The 22142-nt window shown below is 45.3% G+C and overlaps 2 protein-coding genes across 8 annotated transcripts in view; one reads left to right on the forward strand and one right to left on the reverse strand.

Annotated features, from left to right (window-relative positions):
- ACTR1A (actin related protein 1A) overlaps positions 1–11548 on the reverse strand; it is a 24475-nt gene extending 12927 nt beyond the window's left edge. For both annotated transcript variants that reach the window (XM_002756557.7, XM_078346396.1), the window contains exon 1: positions 11437–11548. In XM_002756557.7, the coding sequence (XP_002756603.1) occupies positions 11437–11484 (48 nt within the window). In that variant the 5' untranslated portion in view covers positions 11485–11548. The remainder of the gene's footprint in view (positions 1–11436) is intronic.
- Positions 11155–22142, forward strand: part of SUFU (SUFU negative regulator of hedgehog signaling) — a 125875-nt gene continuing 114887 nt past the window's right edge. For 2 of the 6 annotated variants that reach the window (XM_017979274.4, XM_017979275.3), the window contains exons 1-2: positions 12814–13175; positions 18304–18438. In XM_017979274.4, coding sequence (XP_017834763.1) covers positions 12994–13175; positions 18304–18438 — 317 coding nt within the window. In that variant the 5' untranslated portion in view covers positions 12814–12993. Of the gene's footprint in view, positions 11823–12184; positions 12204–12813; positions 13176–18303; positions 18439–22142 lie in introns of those variants that run through there. The other 4 variants (XM_035268939.3, XM_035268937.3, XM_035268938.3 and 1 more) reach the window with 4 other exon arrangements.

Consider the following 22142-nt stretch of genomic DNA (forward strand, 5'->3'; position numbering starts at 1 on the left):
TTCAGGAAAATTTTCCTAAACTAGCAAAGCAGGACAAGATTCAACCCCAGGTAATACAGAGAACACCACAAAGATATTCCTCAAGAAGAGCAACCCCAAGGCACATAATCGTTAGATTCACCAGGGTTGAAACAAACGAGAAAATACTAAGGGCAGCCAGAGAGAAAGGTCAGGTTACCCACAAAGGGAAGCCTATCAGACTTACAGCAGATCTCTCAGCAGAAACTCTACAAGCCAGAAGAGAGTGGGGGCCAATATTCAACATCCTTAAAGAACAGAACTTTCAGCCAAGAATTTCATATCCAGCCAAACTAAGCTTCACAACTGAAGGAAAAATAAAATCTTTTACGAACAAGCAAGTACTCAGAGATTTTATTACCACCAGGCCTGCTTTACAAGAGCTTCTGAAAGAAGCATTACACATAGAAACAACCAATATTAGCCTTTCTAAAAATATACCAAAAAGCAAAGAGCATCAACATAAAGAAGAATTTACATCAACGAATGGATAAAATAGCCAGTTAACATCAAATGGCAATAATCCTAAATTTAAATCTACTAAATCCCACAATCAAAAGATACAGCCAAAACCCAATGGTATGCTACATCCAGACCCATTTCACATGCAAGGATACACAAAGACTCAAAACAAAGGGATGGAGAAAGATTTACCAACCAAATGGAGAGCAAAAATAAATAAATAAATAAAAAGCAGAAGTTTCAATTCTCGTATCTGATAAAATAGATTTTAAAGCAACAAAGATATAGTGGTAAAAAGATCAATGCAACAACAAGAGCTAACTATCCTAACACCCAGATACATAGAGACTTAGACTCAATGAGACAGAAAATTAATAAGGATATCAAGGACTCGAACTCAGATCCGGAACAAGTAAACTTAATAAATATTTACAGAGCTCTCCACTTTAAATACACAAAATATACATTCTTGTCAATACCACATCACACCTACTCATAGGTTTAAATGAAATATTGATTGGCCATTATTAATACCCATTTTTTTTAGAATAAAGCAACATTTCTGTTTGCTCTACCACTTTTTCTTCCTCTTTCTTACTCTCCTTCACTCCTTTTTTTTTCTTTCCTTCTCTCAAAAAAAGAAAAAAAGAAATCAACTTGTAGACCTCTAGATCCAGATCAGTAATGTCTCTCTCATTGCCTGATTTCCTTCCTTCCCTTCTCTCCCTCCCTCCCTCCCTTCCTCCTTTCCTCCCTTCCTGCCTTCCTCCCTTCCTACAAAAAATAAATAAATAAAATAAAAAATAAAGGAAAGAAAAAGACAGAACCTGAGGAAAGAAGAAAGTACCTAGAAGCATCAGAGCAGCCAAGTTCAGGAACATAAGGTGGGAAAAGCACGTGATTCCTTGTTATACCACTCCAGGTGCTTTTAACCTACTTTCCTGGCTTAGGCCTGAACTCTCCTGGCCTCTGTGACAGACACCGCCTTGAGCATTATCATGCTTGAAACAGACTCCCATGGAACATGTGATGTCTGGTTCTTATTGCAAGGGCAGAGCACTATGCTTTGGGAGATTTTTGTTGTTTTGTTTTTTTACTATGCTTTCCTTTTACTCCTTGGTCTCCTGATGGTAAAGAGCAGAGAAGCCCCAAAGCTTCGTCTGAGAATAGGAGGAGGGAACCATAGTCCTGCTGCTCCAATACTTGGTATGTTGAGTAAGGTGTCCAGAAAAGAATCTGAGTTCTCCCTGCATCTTACGTGCCACCCAGGGCCCAATCAATGTAAATATTGACTCTAGACACAGAAACCAACCCTGTGCAGGACAGATGTCCAGGCTTAATATTGCTTGTAGATACATCCTGTCCTCTTTCTTCTTAGCTCTTCTACCACCACACCTGATATCCTCACCTTTCTAACCCACCGTGGTTTGTAGTTGCATCCATAAATGGGGTAAGCCTTTTCCTGCTGCCTGTTGACCACTCTCCTGGGGTGGAGTGTGGTATTTCCACACCCCACTCTGCAAGCAGTAAACACACCAGGAGACACCAAGTAGCCAAGGTTATCTGTACCAAAGGCTTTCCTGCAACACGCCTGCTTCCCTCCTTGTCTCTCTTTTTCCTCTTTTTTGTAGAAGACGGGGAGTGAGTGTCTGGCCATCCTGGTGTCTGCCTCTGGCAAGACAGAGATTAGTGGAGGAAGCAAGCGATTGAAGGAGTCAGGCACCGTGGCTCATGCCTGTAATCCCAGCACTTTGGGAGGCCAAGACAGGCAGATCACATGAGGCCAGGGAGTTCAAGACCAGCCTGGCCAACATGGTAAAACCCTGTCTCTACTAAAAATACAAAAATTACCCGGGTGTGGTGCTACACATCTATAATTCCAGCTACTCAGGGAGGCTGAGGCAGGAGAATCACTTGAACCTGGCAGGCAGAGGTTGCAGGGAGCTGAGATCGCACCACTGCATTCCAGCCTGGGAGACAGAGTGAGACTCCATCTCAGAAAAAAAAAAATAAAAAAGTGGTTGAAGGGCAGAGAAAATGGTATGAGAGGAGAGCAGAAAGCAGGGCAGCCAGTTCTTTAAGAGAACAGGAACCTTTGCCAACATAAGAGACAGAAAACAGAAGACAATGTGCAAACTCATTGGTCTGGGCAGTACAACAAGGAGCCTGAAAGAGGTGCAGCTGTCGCGTGAGCTGAAAGACTGAAAAGGAGGGGGAATCTGCCTACAAACCCAAGGGCTCTGAGAGCAAGGCACCGACAGGCAAGAAGGGAACTCCTAGAACCTGTTTGCTCAGGCTTCCAATGATTGCTCATTGCCTTCATCTGGGTGTGGTGAGGCCAACAGACTAATTGGGTCTCCCAGCAGAGGTTTAAAACAAGAGAGGATGAGATCTGTCCTTCAGACCCTGGATATTTTTAAGAGATGATTTTCCTGGGTATTTGATTTTTAGTTTACTAGCAAAAGGACTAGAGTCTGGGTAAACAGCCAGATTATGATGTCAGATTCCTTTTTTCTTCTCTGTCCTTCCCAGCAAGAGTTCAAATATCACTGCCTTCCTCCTGAAGAAAAATCCCCAGTTGGAATTAATGATCCTCTTCCTATTATCTCACAGCAAATCACCATTACCTGCACCACGAGGTGGCATGCACTTCCTTCTGCTTTCTATTACAATGTAAAGTTTCCACTTTTGTCTCTTTTCAGTAGAAGTTCCTTAAAGCCAAAGACTACATTTCAGCAATATCTGGCATTTGCTGGGTATTCAACAGATTCTGGCTGAGTAAAATTAAAATCGTGTGCAAGTGACTGGCAGATAGAACCTAAAGTATGGAACCTGAATGACCAGCTGAAATGCCAGAAGCCCCAGGCAGAGGCAGTTCGGAAAAGGGGAAAGCAGCACTGGGAGTGATGCACAAAGTGGAACCAGACCCAGCTTGTCCCTGCAGCCCCCAGGCAGGCCTGCCAGGCCAGTCATAGTGTGAAGAATCAGTGGAGAATGAGAAGCAGCTGAGCTGCCTTAATTCTGCTCAAGCCATACAAATTCTGCTTAAGAGCATACAAAAGGGTTATGTCCATTTCTTTAACAGTATTTACAACCAGGAACTGTGCACTTGGCAAATGAGCTGCCACAGTCTTAGTTATTTACCCTGGCAAAGCCAAATGAAAAAATACCTGGTGGAGGCTTCTTGAGTACTCTGGGCCAGGTGCGGTGACTCATGCCTGTAATCCAAGCACTTAGGCAGGCAGATCACTTTGAGGCCAGAAGTTTGAGACCAGCTTGGCCAAAATAGAGAAACCATATTTCTACAAAAAAATACCAAAAAGTTAACCAGGCATGCTAGTGCATGCCTGTACTCCTAGCTACTTGGGAGGCTGAGCTAGGAAGATTGCTTGAGCCCGGAAGATTGAGACCAGGCTGCACAAAATGGTGAAACCCCATATCTACAAAAAATACAAAAATTAGCTGGGCATGGTGGTACGTGCCTGTGGTCTCAGCTAATCAGGAGGCTGAGGTCAGAGGATCACTTGAGTCTGGGAGGTCAAGGTTGCAGCATCCTGTAATTGCACTCCAGTACTACAGCCTGGATGCCAGAGTAGGCTCTTGTCTCAAAACAAACAAACCAAACAAAAATGGCCAGGTGCGGGGGCCCACACCTGTCATCCTAAGACTTTGAAAGGCAGATACAGGTCGCTTGAGCCCGGAAGTTCGAGAGACCAGCCTGGACAACATTGATTGATTGATTGATTGAGATGGAGTCTGGCTCAGTCACCCAGGCAAAGTGCAATGCCGCCATCTTGGCTCCCTCTACCTCCTGGATTCAAGCGATTCTCCTGTATCAGCCTCCCAAGTAGCTGGGATTACCATGCCCGGCTAATTTTTGTATTTTTAGTGTAGACGGGGTTTGTTGGCTAGGCTGGTCTCAAACTCTTGATCTCAAGTGATCCACCCACCTGGGCCTCCCAAAGTACTAGGATTACCTGGCCACCGCACCGGGCCTACAAAACACTTAAAAATTACCCAGGCATGGTGGCGGGTTTCTGTAGTTCTTGCTACTTGGAAGGCTGCGCCCAAGAGGTCAAGGCCGCAGAGAGGCGTGATCTTGCCACTGCACTCCAGACTGGGCAATAGAGTGAGCTTCTGCCTCAAAAAATATATATAAAAAATTCACCAGATCTCATGAGACTAAGAAAATTATTTAAAAAGAAAAAAAAAAAATTCAAAATATATAATCAATTTTTAAAAAGTCAGAGTATCTGGCAACACTAGGCCCATATTCCTGCCTGGGGACAACTGGATAGAAATGAGAAGCAGTTAGCACTTTGGTCAGGCATACTCAATTCAATGCACCTTTCAGAATTCCCACCCTGGAAGAGGTGCCTTTCAGGCTATTCTCTCTCACCTCTTTTCCTATATTTCCATTCCTGCCTGTCTTCTGCAGGCATTGAGTTTGAGATCCCTATTCTAGGTATTTCTAGCCACTAATTAGTGATGTTTCTTCTTCCACATGGTATTTGATTTCTTTTTTTACCCTCAGAGGACGTAGCTCAGTGTGAAGCACATCCTTGGTTTGCAAAATATACATAATGGAACAGTGAAAAATATCTTTTTTTTTTTTTTTTTTTTTTTTGACACAGAGTCTCACTCTGTTGCCCAGGCTGGAGTACAATGGTGAGATCTTGGCTCACTGCAACCTCTGCCTCCCAGGTTCAAGCGATTCTCCTGCCTCAGCCTCCTGAGTAGCTGGGACTACAGGTGCCCACCACCATACCCAGCTAATTTTTGTATTTTTAGTAGAGATGGGGTTTCACCATGGTGGCCAGGATGGTCTCATCTCTTGACCTCGTGGTCTACCCATCTCAGCTTCCCCAAGTGCTGGAATTACAGGCATGAGCCAGCACGCTCAGCTGTGAAAATATCTTTGTAAGTCACCTCTTCTTCACCTTTTCTGTCAAGCTAGGGATGAATTCTTGCTGAAGCTGTACAACCAACAGCCTGAATGTCACACTGCAAGTGACAGTGTTACATAAACACATTGACTTCATTTCCTCAGCTAATTCCAGTGTTCCTAAAACTTAAGTGAATCAGCATTAGTAGAATCAGAAGAGCTGGTGGTAAATTGTAAAAAAATATTTGAGACAATTAGTGAAATCCGAGCATTGACTAGATAACTGATAAGATTAAGAGATTCTTGTTAATTTGATTAGGTGTGATAATAGTATATTATGTTTTTAAATGAGTATGGGGCTGGGCACAGTGGCTCACGCCCATAATGCCAGCACTTTGGGAGGCCGAGGCAGGCAGATCCCTTGAGGCAAGGAGTTCGAGACCAGACTGGCCAACATGGCAAAACCTTGTCTCTACTAAAAATACAAAAATTAGCTGGGCACGGTGGCATGTGCCTGTAGTCCCAGGTACTCGGGAGGCTGAGGCAGGAGAATCAGCTGAGCCCAGAAAGCATCACTGCACTCCAGCCTGGGTGACAGAGCGAGATTCTATCTCAGGAAAAAAAAAAATGTGGGAGAGGGAAATGAGCAGGAATGTAGTTCAAACGATTGGCCAAGAGTTTATAACTGTTACAGCTAGGTGATGGGATATATGGATATTCCTTACACTATTCTTCGTCCTTTTGTATGTTTGAAATTGCTATAATAAAAAGAGATAGCAGTAGATGATAGCACTTAAGTAAACTTTCAAAACACAAACAGCACCCTCCCTCCCCCACACAAACTTAAAATACACATGTACATAAAATCATGGGTGAATCTAGGCATGGTGGTTTGCTCTGGTACTTCCAGCTACTTGGGAGGCTGAGGCAGGAGGACTGCTTGAGCTCAGGAGTTTGAGGCTGCAGTGAGCTATGACTGCAGCACTGCAATCTAATCTGGGTGACAGAGTAAGACCTCATCACTAACAAAAAAAATTAAAAACAAATAATAATGAAAAATTTTTTAAAAAATCATGGGTGGAAAGGAGCATACCTTTTTTTTTTTTTAAAGACATGGGGTCTTGCTGTATTGCCCTGGCTGGTCATGAACTCCTGAGCTCAAACAATTCTCCTGACTTATCTTCCTGAGTAGAAAAGGAATACAATTTTATGATGATGGTTGTTTTGGGGGTTATTTGTGAAACAGAAAGGATAGGGTTGCCAGTTGCAGTGGCTCATGCCTGTAATCCCAGCACTTTAGGAAGCAGAGGTGGGAGGATTGCTTCAGCCCAGGAGTACTAGACCTGCCTGGGCAACACAGGGAGACCCCATTTCTACAAATTAAGGAAAAAAAAAAAGCTGAGCAGAGTGGTACATGGCTGTAGTCCCAGCTACTTGGGAGGCTGAGGTGGGAGGACTGCTTAAGCCTGGCAGGTTGAGGCTGCAGGGAGCTGTGATTATGCCACTGAACTTTAACCTGGGCAGCAGTGAGACCTTGTCTCAAAAAAAAAAAAAAAAAAAAGATAGGGTTGTGGAGGGGTACAAAGAGTCTTCGATGATTTCTACAATGTTTTATTTCCTTAAAACATGAAGGTGGATGAGTACACTGAAGCAAAAAAATACCAAAGCAAATATGGCAACAAGTCAATATTTATTAAATCTGGGTAGTAGACAAATGCTACCTGGGTGTTTGTTATATTCCACACTGAATTTTTCTGTATGTTTAAAGCATCTATTTTTGTTTGTTTGTTTTTAAAAAGGGGGCTGAAGCAGCACAACATCCAAAGCAAAACAAATACTTAGCTTATTGTTAAATTTCCGATCAACATGTTCCTGCATACGTCACAAAGACAGTTTTAAGTTTGAAAGAATGTTGATCCATTTTAGGTTTAGGGCAAAACTGTAAACTTAGAGTTTTGTTTGTTTGTTTTGTTTTGTTTTGTTTTTTTAAACAGTCTGGAGTGAGGTGCACCATCTCACTGCAGCCTCAAACTCCTGGACTCAAGTGGCACTCCCCGCTTCAGCCTCCTACAGGTCATCCCTCCAAGCCTGGCTAATTGTTTTTTTTTTTAAGTATAGATGAAGTGTCACTATGTTGCTCAGGCTGGTCTCCAATTCCTGGGCTCAAATAATCTTGCAGTCTTGGCTTTCCAAAATGCTGGAATTACAGTAGTGAGCCACCACATATCGCCTGGATGTTAGCAGATTTGAGTTTCAGAATAAACATGGAATTATGATCAAAGTGTAGTCCTCAAACTGTGGTCTAGGAGCTGCTCTTATCTTACACTGTTATCTATGATATGCCTTTGGGAAGAAATGACTTATATTTGGTTTTAAAAAATACCTATCATTATAAAGCTTCTTAGGTGATTTTAAAAAATACCTATCATTTTATTATTGTCATTAAAACACACACCTACCCACCCCTCCATTTTCCTCATTAAATTCTGATGAACTGACTTGATACTAGAGTAGGATGAAAGGAATGGTCACAATTGTCTTATGATTGGGAAAGGCTGTGAACCTAATGGGACTCTTTCCCTGCTTTCTCTCTCCTGCATTCTTTTAATTACACTCTCCTTAGTCCATAAAGTGTAGCAACATGTTAAGCTATGGAGTTAATAAAGCTAGTGACACAATTGAAATAATGTTTCCTATATACATCTACCATCTTGAAAATAATAAAAACAAAACAGCCCCCACCCCAAATGTTAAACAGCAAGAACTACCTGAGACCCCGTTCTAAAAATGTGGCTGATATTCAGCAAATACTAATAGGAAAATGACTTAAGTTTCTCTTAATTCACCTTTCGGCAGAATTATTGCCATGTTTTCCCTGGGTGGGGGGCGGGGGGGGGGAGACAAGTCAATTCTTTAAATCTTGAAACTAAAAATGTATCACTGCTGTAATTCATTTCCAAACATACTACCAGGACAGAGAAAGAAAAAAACTAAGAAGCATTAGTGTAAGTGATGTTAAAGAAAATAGCAAGAGATGGAACTCCTGCCCAGCAATTCAAGAAGCAAAGGAGCTGGTGGGATGGACAGATTGTTCCTTCTGCATTGCTGATGAAAACAGGAAACCGAATTTCTATATATGTTTCTTTTTTACAACTAAGAATAAGGCAGAAGAAGCACAAAGAGGCTGGCTAAAGACAGAAATCATAGTGCTCTCTGAAAATCAACATCAAGAACAAAGAGTCCTACTCAATCCTCTGCAGTAATGCAGTAATTAACTAGAGGAAAGTCCCCATCTTTTCTTTATTTAGGAATATCTTTGTTTCTGTGATGGAGATATCAGTCATTCATCCAATCACCCATCAAAATTTTTTCTTGGCCGGGCGTGGTAGTTCATGCCTGTAATCTGAGCACTTTGGAGGCCAAGGCGGGCAGATCACCTGAGGTCGGGAGTTCAAGACCAGCTTGACCAACATGGTGAAACCCCGTCTTTTTAAAAAGAAATAAAAATTTCAAATTTAAAAAAGAAAAATAGGTAATTTTAAAAATATAAATTAAAAAAATTTTAAATTAAGGCCGAGCTCGGTGGCTCACGCCTGTAATCCAAGCACTTTGGGAGGCCAAGGCAGGTGGATCACGAAGTCAAGAGATCGAGACCATCCCGGTCAACATGGTGAAACCCCGTCTCTACTAAAAATACAAAAAATTAGCTGGGCATGGCAGTGCGTGCCTGTAATCCCAGCTACTCAGGAGACTGAGGCAGGAGAATTGCCTGAACCCAGGAGGCGGAGGTTGTGGTGAGCCAAGATCACGCCATTGCACTCCAGCCTGGGTAACAAGAGTGAAAATCCGTCTAAAAAAAAAAAAAAAAAATTAAATTAAATAAAAAAAATTTTTTTTTCTTTTCCAACACCACTAAACCTGTGGGGGAATATCTTCTTTTTCCACAAGGATTTAATAGTCTAGTGAGGGAGATAAGAAAATCCTCTCAAAAATGAGATATCTGGGCTGGGTATGGTGGCTCATGCCTGTAATCTCAGCACTTCAGGAGGCCGAAACGGGTGGACCATTTGAGGTTAGGAGTTAGAGACCAGCCTGGCCAGTATGGTGAAACCCCGTCTCTACTAAAAATACAAAAATTAGCTGGCGTGGTGGAGCACATTTGTAATCCCAATTACTTGGAAGGCTGTGGCAGGAGGACCGCTTGAACTGGGAAGTGGAGGCTGCAGAGAGCTGAGATTGCGCCACTGCACTCCACCCTGGGCAACAAAGTGAGACCCTGTCCCCTCCGCCCCCCAACCAAAAAAGAAAAAGAGGTGTCGCTAGGCACGGTGGCTCAGGCCTATAGTCCCAGCACTTTGGGAGGCCAAGGTGGGAGAATCGCAACAGCCTGGCCAACATGGTGATATGCCATCTACAAAAAATTACAAAAATTAGCTGGGTATAGTGGTGCATGCCTGCAGTCCCAGCTACTTGGGAGGATGAAGGGGGAGGATCACTTGAACTAGGAAGTTGAGGCTGCAGTGAGCTGTGATTGCGCCACTGCATTTCAGACTCAGCAACAGAGACTCTGTCTCCAAAAAAAAGAAAGAAAAAAATAAAGTGTCTCATTGAGCTCAGTTCTGCCCCTTTCGAGGAGGAAGCCATACCCCTGGAGAGAAGGAAAAGGTAACGAAAACAACAAAAACATCTTACTTGGAAAAAGCGAGCAACTTGGAACTGGATCTCAGTCTGATGACTGGCTCCTCAATTCCTAAGCTGGGTGGGTGGCTTGAATACTGCTATTTAACATCCCTGCATATACTGGGGATAGTAATTCCTATCTACCCAACAGAGCTGAAGCTTAAACGGGAAAGAACATTGTAATATGTGTAAGGTCCGAAGAGGTGAATCAACAGAGAGAATCTGACAGTCAGCTTACGACAGAGGAAACTGTTGGTTTGACCTACAAGGAACACAGAAAGGGATCAGTCTGAGTGGGACCAAAGCTTTGAATCGAAGGCAGAAATGCAGTCGTTTTACGATTTTCTCCTTTTCCCTCAACAGAAGAGCAGTATTTAGACTCTTTCTATTGGTCATTATTGATGCTTCTGCGCGGGGGTGCTGGCAAAAAGAATGACGAATAAAACACCGTATTTAGGGCACCTCTGCTGTGTGACCTTGGGCTCATGTTACGTCTTCGCGCTTCAGTTTTCTCATCGGTAACACGAGGATCAAAATTCCTTTTAAACTATGCGTCCAGTTTTTGTGAAAATCCAACTCGAATGTATGTGAAAACCCCCTGGAAGCGCTAGAGCGCCAGGCAAGTATTAAGTTTGGTAATTTTTTTCTCCCTAAGAACTAGGCGTTCCGAAGAGGAAGACAACGTCTCTGCTTGCTTTGTCACCCTCCTTTCTTTCTGACCTTTATCAACTTTGTAATTTACAATCACAGTAATAGCCAATATCCTACAGCAGTTTCTGGCACCAGATTCTCGGGCCCCACCCATATCCACACCACCAAGCCGCCGCGCCGGCTGAGACAGAAGGAAAACTTAGCCTTTCTCCACCCGCAGGCGGGACCTCGCCGTTAGGCCCCACCACCCGGAGTCCCAGAAGCCAATCCCCAAAACCCTGGAGCACTGCCCCGCCCCTTGGAGAGGGGAAAACAATATGGCGGCCAGAAAGAACGACAGGGGCGAGAGCCAATCACCGCAGAGGCCTAGCCTCATCCGGCTAGTCCCAGAGGCGGGATCACCGGCCAAGATGGACAGCCAGAGCAGCCAATAGAGCGATCGGAGGAGGGCGGGCGACAGGCTCTCACACAGCGGTTAAGGCCCCTACAGCCAAGGGCCCAAGGACTGGCTTGGACTATAACCCTTTTCTTTATCCACTCCAGAGTTCTCCATCCCACTTTTGCTGGCTGGTCGCCTTGCTTGCAGACTATGATGAGGGGAGGAAGAAGGCGGCGGTGGCTGAACCCGCCTGACAGGCCGGGGCCAGTGACAAAGAGCCGGCTGCTCAGGGTGAACCCCGGGAAGCGATCCTTTCGAGGAGAACCCAAGTCCCCCTATAGATAGGAAAGACGCAACTCACGTTGTCTATGACGACAGGCTGGTTGGCGATCACATCGTAGGACTCCATGGCAGAGGAATCTCTCCTTCAGGAGAAGGAACTGCCAGCCGGGTCCGCCGTTAGCGCCACTGACACGCATGCGCAGTCTAGCCGCCGGTTCAGGACGGCGAGGGAGCGGCCGGACCTCGCCTCTGAAGAACTACAATCCCCAGCACGCTTTGCGCCTGGGTAAGCGGTCTCGCTTATTTTGGTGACCGCCTAGTTTAAGACTGGGAGTCGCATTTCCGATGCACAGTACCCTGGGGTTTGTGGTCTCCCTAGATTAAATAGACAGAGACACAGGTTGATGGTCACGTGGCTTGTCTGGATCTGTAGTTACTTCGAAGAAGTTCGCAGTGCATGCTGAGGTATGTAGTCTTCTCGAGTACTTGCCTGTAGTTCGCTTTGGATTGGTCATAATAAATGGATGTTTGGATTTTGCAGATCAGTACTGCCACTCCCCCCAATGTTTCCTTAGACAATGTGAGGTTCTCATGTTTTTATTTGGGTCTATAAGACTCGAATAAACATCTCCTAGCACCTCACACTCAAACAACAAGGAGATGTTACACACGTAGAGGACATATTCCTACAACAAAGGAAAACAATTTGAGTTGCATAAAATTAGCTTTAATGAAAAAACCTGTACATTGTCGTTGCTTTTTGCATTTTCTTTTTTTCTGCATAGGTGTAAACTTTGTAACAGGCTACTTTGATCCGAAGATTGGCAATTGGAACTACTGGTATAGGTAATCTTTTGGTCATTAAAACATTATCTAAGGGTTTCAGGAACTGTTCTAGTGTCTCTTTAATTTTCTTGAGGAGCTAGAATTGACATTGACGGCTGAGAAAATGGAAGTGAAGAGAGGTTATGTGTCACTGCTTTCAAATGAGCCCAGTGCATTTTTTTCTCCGGATTATTTTCTCCCCCTGCCCCCTTCAAATTGCAGGGACCTTTTTGCCAATAGCCCTAGAAAACAGATTTATTACAATCTGTTAAAACTAACGCCCCATAGATGAATGAAACAATCCATTGTCAGATTTATATTTAAATCCTAGTTAGCAGAGCGTCAGCAAAACAGTAACAAACCCTTTGTTGGCGCACTTCTCGGTGCTTTCGTGGGACCCTAGCACCTCAGAGGGATGCCTCAACATCTCTAAATTTGGGTTCCTCCTAACACTAGGGGGAGACCAAGAGCCTTGGAATATTCCCAACACAGGGAGGGAAGGCGGGGTCTATTGTCAACTCACGCCTTCCCCGCTTGTGACTGGCACAGACATTAGCCAATGGGTGCTTGGATAGGGCGCGCCGGCGCCCCGCCTTCCTGAGCGCCCCGCCGCCCCGAGGCACCCTCTGGCAGACTTAGCGGCGGCGACAGCCTGGGCGGACAGTGCGCCGTGCGCAGGCGCGGAGCTAGACCTCGCTGCAGCCCCCATCGCCTCGGGGAGTCTCACCCACCGAGTCCACCCGTTGGCCCGTCAGTGCTCTCCCCTCGTCTGCCCTCCCTAGTTCCTCCAGTGCCTGCCCTACGCGCCCGGATGGCGGAGCTGCGGCCTAGCGGCGCCCCTGGCCCCACCGCGCCCCCGGCCCCTGGCCCGACTGCCCCCCCGGCCTTCGCCTCTCTCTTCCCCCCGGGACTGCACGCCATCTACGGAGAGTGCCGCCGCCTTTACCCTGACCAGCCAAACCCGCTCCAGGTTACCGCTATCGTGAAGTACTGGTATGCCCTGGGCCGCTGGGAGACGGACAGGCGCGGGCTGGGAAGGGTTAAAGCGCTGAGGGCGAAGTAATTTGTGGGAGGCAGGGAGGAGGGGAGGAGGACGGTTAAAGCGCCTGGAAGGAGGGCTTCCTGCTGCGAGGGAAGGAGTTAAGGCTGAAGTTGGGAGTGGGGACAAAGGGGTTAACGGAGCCGTGAGTAGTGAAGGGTTAACCAGGATTAGGAGAATAGTGAGGACTGGGGGTGTTTGTAGGAGCAGAGGGGGGAATGGCTTGAGCGAGGGAACTGTAAACGTGGTGAAAAGAGGGGGCGCCTGTAGGGGGTCATTAGTGGGCGAGGGGAAGCCAAAGGGGGGGCGGCTGAAGTGGGATGCGGGAGGCGAGGCGGGGCCTGGGGAGCATTTGAGAGGGCTTTGGAGGAACGAGGCCGGAGAAGCTCAGAGGGCACGAGACTGCTTAGGATAGGGGCGGCTGGGAGCCCGGGGCTCTCCTGTGGGGTTAGGAGGGCCAAAGATGAGGGCCTGGTGCTTGTGGAGAGATGAGGAAGAGGTCTCCTTTTGATACTTTACCGATGAGCTCAAGACGTCACATCAGGGCAAAGCTTTTGCTTTTGAAGTTTGACGGAGCAACTTTTCCTGATAAACTTTTTGCTTATTCTACACTGTTCTCCTCCCTACACAGCTTCTTCCTAGCTCTGCAGCTGCTTTGCTTTAGGACATTAGGCAGAGAGAAGTATGGTTCGACTTACGATTGAAGGGGACCACAGCTTCCTACCTCCAGTGGGAAATAAATGATGGAGACCCTGGGATCCCAGCAGGGAGGAATTGTGCAGTGGGACATTAAGAGGAGCTTCCTGGCCATGGCCTGCAGTTCTTCTAGGGAGTTGAAAATAACCCTCAAGTAGCTTTAGGGTAGCAATGGTCTTTTGTGGTTTCCCATTCCTGTTTGCAACCTGTTTCTTCCTGCAGCCTTTGGGGAAAACAGGTGTTATGGGGACCCTAGGATAAGAACCTGTCCTCATGGTCTCGCTGGACCAAAAACTGAGATATTGGTTGAAACTGTTCAGGACTACATGCATGCAGACATTGTATTAGATGATCTCCTTCAGTGAGTCCTGAAACATGATTTGGCAGCTGCTTGGGGTGTAGCCAAAGGGTAGACCTGAAGGGGCAAGTGAATATCTTTGCTGGTTACTTCTCCCTTAAGGACCAAGTCTCCCTCCTCATGAAAATCTCTTATTTCCCCTGGACAAGGTTGTCAGTAGGTTGTGCAGGCCTTTGGCGTCAAAGGGAGGATGCCAAAAGGCCAACAGCATGGAGGGCCTGGGGACCAGCCCACCTCCTCCTGGCTACTTGGACAGAGGATGCCAAGAGGCCAACAGCATGGAGGGCCTGGGGACCAGCCACCTGCTGTCTAGGGAGGGTCATAGGGAGCAGGCTCCTCTGTCCAAGTAGCCAGGAGGAGGTGGGACTGGTGTCATAGTTCTCTCTGGCCGGAGTTGTTGAAGAGCGCTTCTGAGTGGAAAGCGGCTCTTGCTAGCTTAATGACCCATTCACATTGTGCCTCTATGTTTAACTATGTGTTGTGAGGAACTTGTTGTCATGTGCCGTGAGAAAAGTGGACCTGGGCTGGGTGAGGTGGCTCATGCCTGTATTCTCACCATTTTGGGAGGCCTTGAGGATCCCTTGAGCGTTCGAGACCAGCATTGGATAACATAGCTAGACTCTGTCTCTGTTATTTGAAAAAAAAAGAAGTGGGCCTGGCTCTGCTATGCTGTTTGTTCAGGCCTCTTTTGAGTGTGAGGAGAAATCCCTACACAGATTCAGGCAACTTTTTATGTCACCCAAATTGCCATAAAGGATAGAATTGTATGTAAAAGGTATGAAAGCATGTACAAAGGATTAAGGGCAATTTTTTTTTCTTCTTGCTGCAAGCTTATTAATCAGGCCATATCTTCAGAGATGGGCCAACACGTGATAATGAAGAAAAGGGATTGTACAGCACTTTGTGAAAGCCCTGCCTAGATGCAGAGAAATATAAAGAGAAACAGCACAGTGACTGGTACTTTCTTTTTTTTCTTTTTTTTTGAGACGGGGTTTTGCTCTGTTGCCCAGGCTAGAGTGCAGTGGCATAATCTTGGCTCACTGCAACCTCCGTCTCCCGGTTTCAAGCAATTCTCGTACCTCAGCCTCCCAAATAGCTGGTATTACAGGTACCCACCACTATGCCTAGTTAATTTTTGCATTTTTAGTAGAGGCAGGGTTTCAACATGTTGGCCAGGATGGTCTCAAGCTCTTGACCTCCAGTGATCCACCGCCTTGGCCTCTCAAAGTGTTGGGATTACAGGCATGAGCCACTGCACCCAGCCATCAGTGACTGGTACTTCTTTTTTTTTTTTAGATGGTGTCTCACTCTATCACCAGGCTGGAGTGCAGTGGCACGATTTCAGCTGGCTGCAGCCTCCGCCTCCTGGGTTCAAGTGATTGTTGTGCCTCAGCCTCCCAAGTAGCTGGGATTACAGACATGTGTCACCACACCCAGCTAATTTTTGTATTTTTTAGTAGAGACGGGTTTCTCCATGTTGGCCAGGATTGTCTTGATCTCCTGACCTTGTAATCTGCCTGCCTTGGCCTCCTAAAGTGCTGGGATTACAGGTGTGAGCCACTGTGCCTGGCCTCAGCATAATAGTGACTGGTACTTTCTAAGATCCAGAGGAGTTTGCAAAAGTGAGATCCTGAAATTCATTTATATTCCTCACATTTGGGATCCCACGAGTTTTCTAGCAGGATGACTGGCCGAGGCTCTCTGGGTCTGTCTGTGGCCCAAGGTAGCTTGGATTCATTTTGCAATAGCAGGGTGGCTCTTTGGCTAGTGATCCCTGAGTAGTGGGGACATTCTGACAGAAAGGTGAGACTTTGGTGAGCAAGGATCAAAGCAGAGAGGCAGAATCTGTAGTCAAGGCCCACTTCAGTCCTGCAGCTGCCCTGCGGAGAGAAGTTGGGTGTTCAAGGAATTAAATTGAGGGATGCCCTGGGACTTTGGATAACATTGTTTGCTAAGTGTAAAATATGATTTTTTCCCACATACTCATCTGGCCTCTGAGTAGTAGAACAGAATACTCTGTGCTTAGGGACAAGGTTAGTTTTGTCTGACTCTTGGTAGTTCCTTGCAGTTGGAGTTTTAAGGCAAAGCTTCTCTCCTTGATCTGACACGTCGTGGGAGACGTGGTGAGAAGGAGGGCTGCAGGGATGCGGCAGATGGAGCAGGGAATGGTAAACACAGTTTTGCAGCTCGGTGGGTTGGACCTAGGCTATAGGGGGGCAGGTTTGGAAATTTGCAGCAGGAAATTGGAGCAGGTATGGGACCTGTAGTGGCTCCCATCTGCTCTGGAGTTCTGTAGCTCTAATGGGGTCTTTCCAGGGATCTCTAGTCTTTCCTTTCTTCCTTTGCCCCACAAACTTTTCTAAACCCAACTGGTTGTAGAATTAGTCAAATGATTTGGTGAAATCAGAGTTAAGGCAGACATGGAGATTTGTCCCTTTTCCTCAGTTGAGATTCTAAGCTATTTGTAGCAACTTTCTTGCAGGTTCTATAAATAACTTAACATTTCCTAACAGAGAGCAGGGATTTCTACAAAGGCAAATAATATCCTGGTAAAAGAGGATGAAACAAGACCTACTGGTTTTAAATACGGTTTAAATTGCCTGGTGCTGGCAGCATTTGCTGGGATCACTGGTAACATATCTTTTACTTGATTGCATACTATCCCAGTTGCAAAGTGTACTCTATTGATGTCTCAGGGGCTGGTGAAGCTCTCGCAGTCTGTGGAATTGTCAGATGTTTGAGGCAGCTCAAATGCCGTGTTTGTGGGCTAAATGCAGACTTCTTCCACTGATGGTTTCTATTTAGTCTATTTCTCTAGCTACCAAATTTTCCTATCCATTCTAAAGGAAAACAGCACTTTTTTTTTTTTTGAGACGGAGTCTTGCTCTGTCACCCAGGCTGGAGTGCAATGGTGTGATCTCGGCTCCAACCTCCGCCTCCCGGGTTCAAGTGATTTTCCTGTCTCTACCTCTGGAGCAGCTGGGATTACAGGCACTTGCCACCATACCCGGCTAATTTTTTGTCTTTAGTAGAGATGAGGTTTCACCATTTTGGCTAGGCTGGTCTCGAACTCCTGATCTCAAGTGATCCACCTGCTTCAGCCTCCCAAAGTGCAGAGATTACAGGCGTGAGCCATTGTGCCAGGCCAAAACAGGATTTTTTTTAAAGCACTAATTACTAAAGGGAACTCTTATTGTGTTAAATCCTCAGAGTGATATAATAACTGAATTTCTTCCGCAACTCCTTCTCAGTTGAATGGTGGGAGAAATTTAATGTGGTCCTCAGAGGCCCCAAATCATTTGCTGTTCTAGCTCTACCTTTGAGGTGGCATTCTCTCCTGGGATCATTTTCTGGGTACACATGCTTACAGGGCTCAGTTTGGCTCCTGCTGCAGTTCTGTCTAGAACTGAGCTAAGCCTAAATTTGGCCTTTGTCACTTGCAATGATAAAAGACCAGCTTTGGTCTATGGGGTGCAGGCTGGTGTCTGCATGGACTAGAGGTTTGGGTTTGTTTAGAACAAACTGTAATTAACATAGGGCACAATATAGTCTTTCAGGAATTAGCTGTCTAAGAGGCTGGAGTGGAGCAGAGCCTCTGCTTCCAAGAACAATGCCCACTGGGGATGCTCGGGATGGTCTTTCAACAGAGGCCAATTGATTGACTGATTCACCTCTTGCCTTGAAGCTTGGCATGTACAGGCACCACAGAATAGAGATAATCCCTGCCAATCTCATTTGGAATCGGTAATTTGAAACAGGAAAAAGCAAAATGGACAACCACCCAGTCTGTTTCATTTCTAAAAGAGGCCTAGTCTTCTACGGGTAGGAGAAGGGAGCCTCTTTTGCTTGTAGAGTTGGGCAGCCTCAGCTGTGCAGCCTTGGTCTCATCCTGGAGAGGTGTGGCCTGTTTTTAAGTTACCTTTCATCCTCCAGGATGGGGCCTTTAGGTTTACAAAGTAGAGTGCCTTAGCTTGACATTTTCTGATTTCCAGGCTCACACTGACACCCCTGTGTTTTGTTTTCTGCAGGTTGGGCGGCCCGGACCCCTTGGACTATGTTAGCATGTACAGGAATGTGGGGAGCCCTTCTGCCAACATCCCCGAGCACTGGCACTACATCAGCTTTGGCCTGAGTGATCTCTATGGAGACAACAGAGTCCATGAGTGAGTGTATGCCCCCTGTTCTTTATCCAGAGCCTTATTTCTGAGGATTTCCTGAGCAGGGGTGACAATGTCATAGTGCTGTGAACTTGGTACTTCTCAGTGGACCCTCTATATTTTTGCCCTCTGACTATAGGTACTCATGCCAAGGTGGTCCTCATTAGCACCTGATTCCTGTTTGTCTGGTGCAGGAAAGTGTTGATGAGCAGGAGTTCCCAAATCAGGTTTTTCTAAGCTTGCCCTGAAGTTTGGGCTCAAAGGACGGGTAACATGGTTATGATTTAGAACTTGGGCTGATGCCTCTATGTCTACTTCCTTGTACTACACCCCCACCAAGGTTCTTATGAAACATTTTAAACATACAGCAAAGTTGGAAGGATTTTACAGTGAACACTCATATACCCACAACCCAGATTCTACTATTAACTTTATACTTTATCACAAATCTGTCATCTGTCATCCCTTTATCCATCTTACTTCCTTTTAACCTGTATTTATTTTTTATATCCTAGTCTGCTTTCATCTGTTGCCCTATATGCTTTTTTTTTTTCTTTTTTTTGAGATAGGGTCTCACTCTGTCATCGAGGCTAGAGTACAGTGGTGTGTCATGGCTCACCGTAGCCTCGACCTCCCTAGGCTCAAGTGATCCTCCAACTTCAGCCTCCCGAGTAGCTGGAATAACAGGCAAGCACCACCATGCCCAGCTAATTTTTGTATTTTTTTGGTAGAGACAGGGTTTTAACATGTTGTCCAGGCTGGTCTCAAACTCCTAGGCTCAAGCAGTTCTCCCACCTCAGCCTCCCAAAGTGTCAGGATTATGGGTGTGAACCACCATGCCCAATTCAGAGTTCATACTCTTAATGACTGTATTTTCTTGCTTCTTGAGCAATTATGTCTTGTCCTCCAATAAGCTACCATTTATGCTTTGAAAAGGTTTTTTTGACTGGGCGCAGTGCCTCACGCCTGGAATCCCAGCAGGAGGCTGAGGCAGGTGGATCACTTGAGGGTCAGATGTTCAAGACCAGCCTGACTAACGTGGTGAAACTCTCTCTCTACTAAAAATAAAAAAAATTAGCCAGGCATGGTGGCATGCACCTGTAATCCCAACTACTCTGGAGGCTGAGGCACGAGAATCGCTTGAACCCGGCAGGCAGAGATTGCAGTGAGCTGAGATCATGCATTGCACTCCAGCTTGGGCAACAGAGTGAAACTGTGTCTCAACAATAATAATAATAAATAAATAAAAATAATTTTTTCTATTTATATCTTTTGATGGAGGGTTTCTTTTCTTCCATTTAAATGTAATCTTTCTATGTTATTCTTCTGTCAATTAAAAATAAAAATAAATGTAGTCTTCCCTCCCCCTCATTAGCATAGTAATCAAGAGCCTGTTTTGTCATACCCTCTTCTGGTTTTTGCTTTTTGTGCTTTTTTTGCCTCTTATACCATGTCTTTTCTATCTTGGGGGTATCTGCTTAACCTGGGCAGGTTGAAAGAGTAGCAGGACTCCTCCTTAGCATAGAGACCGATTCTGGAGATGATGATGGTATCATGAAGAAGATGATGATAACCTTTATTCCCTTTGTTTAGTACTTACTCTCTTCATGTCATTGTGTTAAACGCTTTACAATCTTATCAGGTCCTCATTATTTCTATTTTATAGATAGAAAAGTGAGTCTCTTAAGGGGTTAAATGAATTGCTCAAAGACGCTCTTTTACATCTAGGCGTAAAAGAGCTGGGATTGAATTGGGCTGTTTGAGTCCAAAGTTGAGCTTTTTTTTTTTGAGATAGAGTCTTGTTCTGTCGCCAGGCTGGAGAGCAGTGGCTTGATTTCACCTCACTGTCACCTCAAGTGATTCTTCTGCCTCAGCCTCCTGAGTAGGTGGAACCATAGACACACCACCATGCCCAGCTAATTTTTTTGTATTTTTAGTAGAGACAGGGGGTTTCACCATGTTGGACATGATGGTCTCGATCTCTTGACTTCGTGATCTGCCCACCTCGGCCTCCCAAAGTGCTGAGATTACAGGCACAAGCCACCGTGCCCAGACTTTTGTTTTTTGAGACAGGGTCATGCTGTGCCACCCAGGCAGGAGTGTAGTGGCACAGTCATGGCTCACTGCAGCCTCAACCTCCTGGACTCAAGCATTTCTCCCACTTCAACCTCCCAAGTAGCCAGGACTACAGGCATGCATCACCTCACCCGGCTAATTTTTCAAATTTTCTGTAAAGATGAGTTCTCACTGTGTTGCTCAGGCTGGTCTCGGATGCCTGGACTGAAGTGATCCTCCTGCCTTGGGCCTCCCAAAGTGTTGAGATTACAGCTGTGAACCACTGCATTCAGCCTCAGAGTTTGAGCTTTTAATCACTGGGCTATTCCACCTCTCTGAACACAGGCCTAACCCAGCTTCCTCTTCTCTCTTTTCAAGTTCAGAGGCCCAGGTTTCATCTCCTCACTGGTCACGTGTTGGGAGCAATGTCTATGGCTGCCTTTACAGCCTTTCAAATGGATTCATTGCAGTGTCAGCAGAAGGCTTTGGGAACAGGGAATTAATCTTGCCTGAATGGGGACCCTGCATTACAATGTTAATAATGGAGATAGAATAGCAAACAGATGTAGGCAGTAAAGGGACTATGCTGGAATTTAATTTATATTTTTAATAAGAACTTGCAGAGAGTATTTAGTGCAGCTACTCTGTACCTTTTTGTTGACAGATTTATTCTGGTTAAAAAATATCATTTCCTTTGTGGCTTAAGGATTCTTCTTGTCTACCTGCTTATCAGGTATAGGCCCAAGGCTCAAAATAACATGAAGACTGTAATTGAGCAAGCCTCATATTTCAGAAGGGGCAACCTCTTAATTTGAAATAGGAACTTTCTTATTGTTTTTTGCTGGCTTAATGCTACCCTCTTACATGTGTTTCATTTCTACATGATACAATACTTTGTATTTATATGTCATTTATGACAAGAGTGAAATGTCTGTTTGGGTTTTCATGTCACCAATCAAGCCTAGTATTTTCCAGTATTACATGCTGCCACTAGAAGGATATGGAAGGAATGTTCTTAGATATTTACCCAGTTCTGATCTATGTGGCAGAAAAAAAAGTCAAAAGTACCTCTACATGCTGGGCAGTGCCTCATGCCTGTAGTCCCAGCACTTTGGGAGATTGAGGCAGAAGGATTGCTTGAGCCCAGGAGTTTGACACTAGTCTGGGCAACATACTGAGACACCCTGCCCCCCCCACCCATCTCTACAAAAAAATACAGAAATTAGCCAGACATGGTGGTGTGCATCTGTAGCTCTAGCTACTTGCAGGGGCGGAGGTGGAAGTATCACTGGAGCCCAGGAGTTCGAGGCTGCAGTGAGCTGTGATTGTGCCACTGCACTCCAGTTTGGGTGACAGAGCAAGACCCTATCTCAAAAAATAAAGAAAAATAATAAAATTCAAATAGATACCTGTATATTTGGTCTTATACTGCCATGACTGGTTTCTTTTTGATCTTGTTAAGTTTCTTGAAGAAAAATGTGATTTTTCCCAACATTTCATATGGTGAGGCCTCTTTAAAATGACTTACTAAATCCTCATTTAACTTAGTATTCAAAGGTGAGGTCAGAAAGGTGAGTGTCCTGCCATCCAGCTGAAGTGCTAAGAGGTGCTGGATTGGATGACGGCCATTGGATTTCTGGCAACAATTCTTCTTC

The sequence above is a fragment of the Callithrix jacchus genome, chromosome 12 (assembly GCF_049354715.1).
Source record: "Callithrix jacchus isolate 240 chromosome 12, calJac240_pri, whole genome shotgun sequence".
Taxonomy (NCBI): domain Eukaryota; kingdom Metazoa; phylum Chordata; class Mammalia; order Primates; family Cebidae; genus Callithrix; species Callithrix jacchus.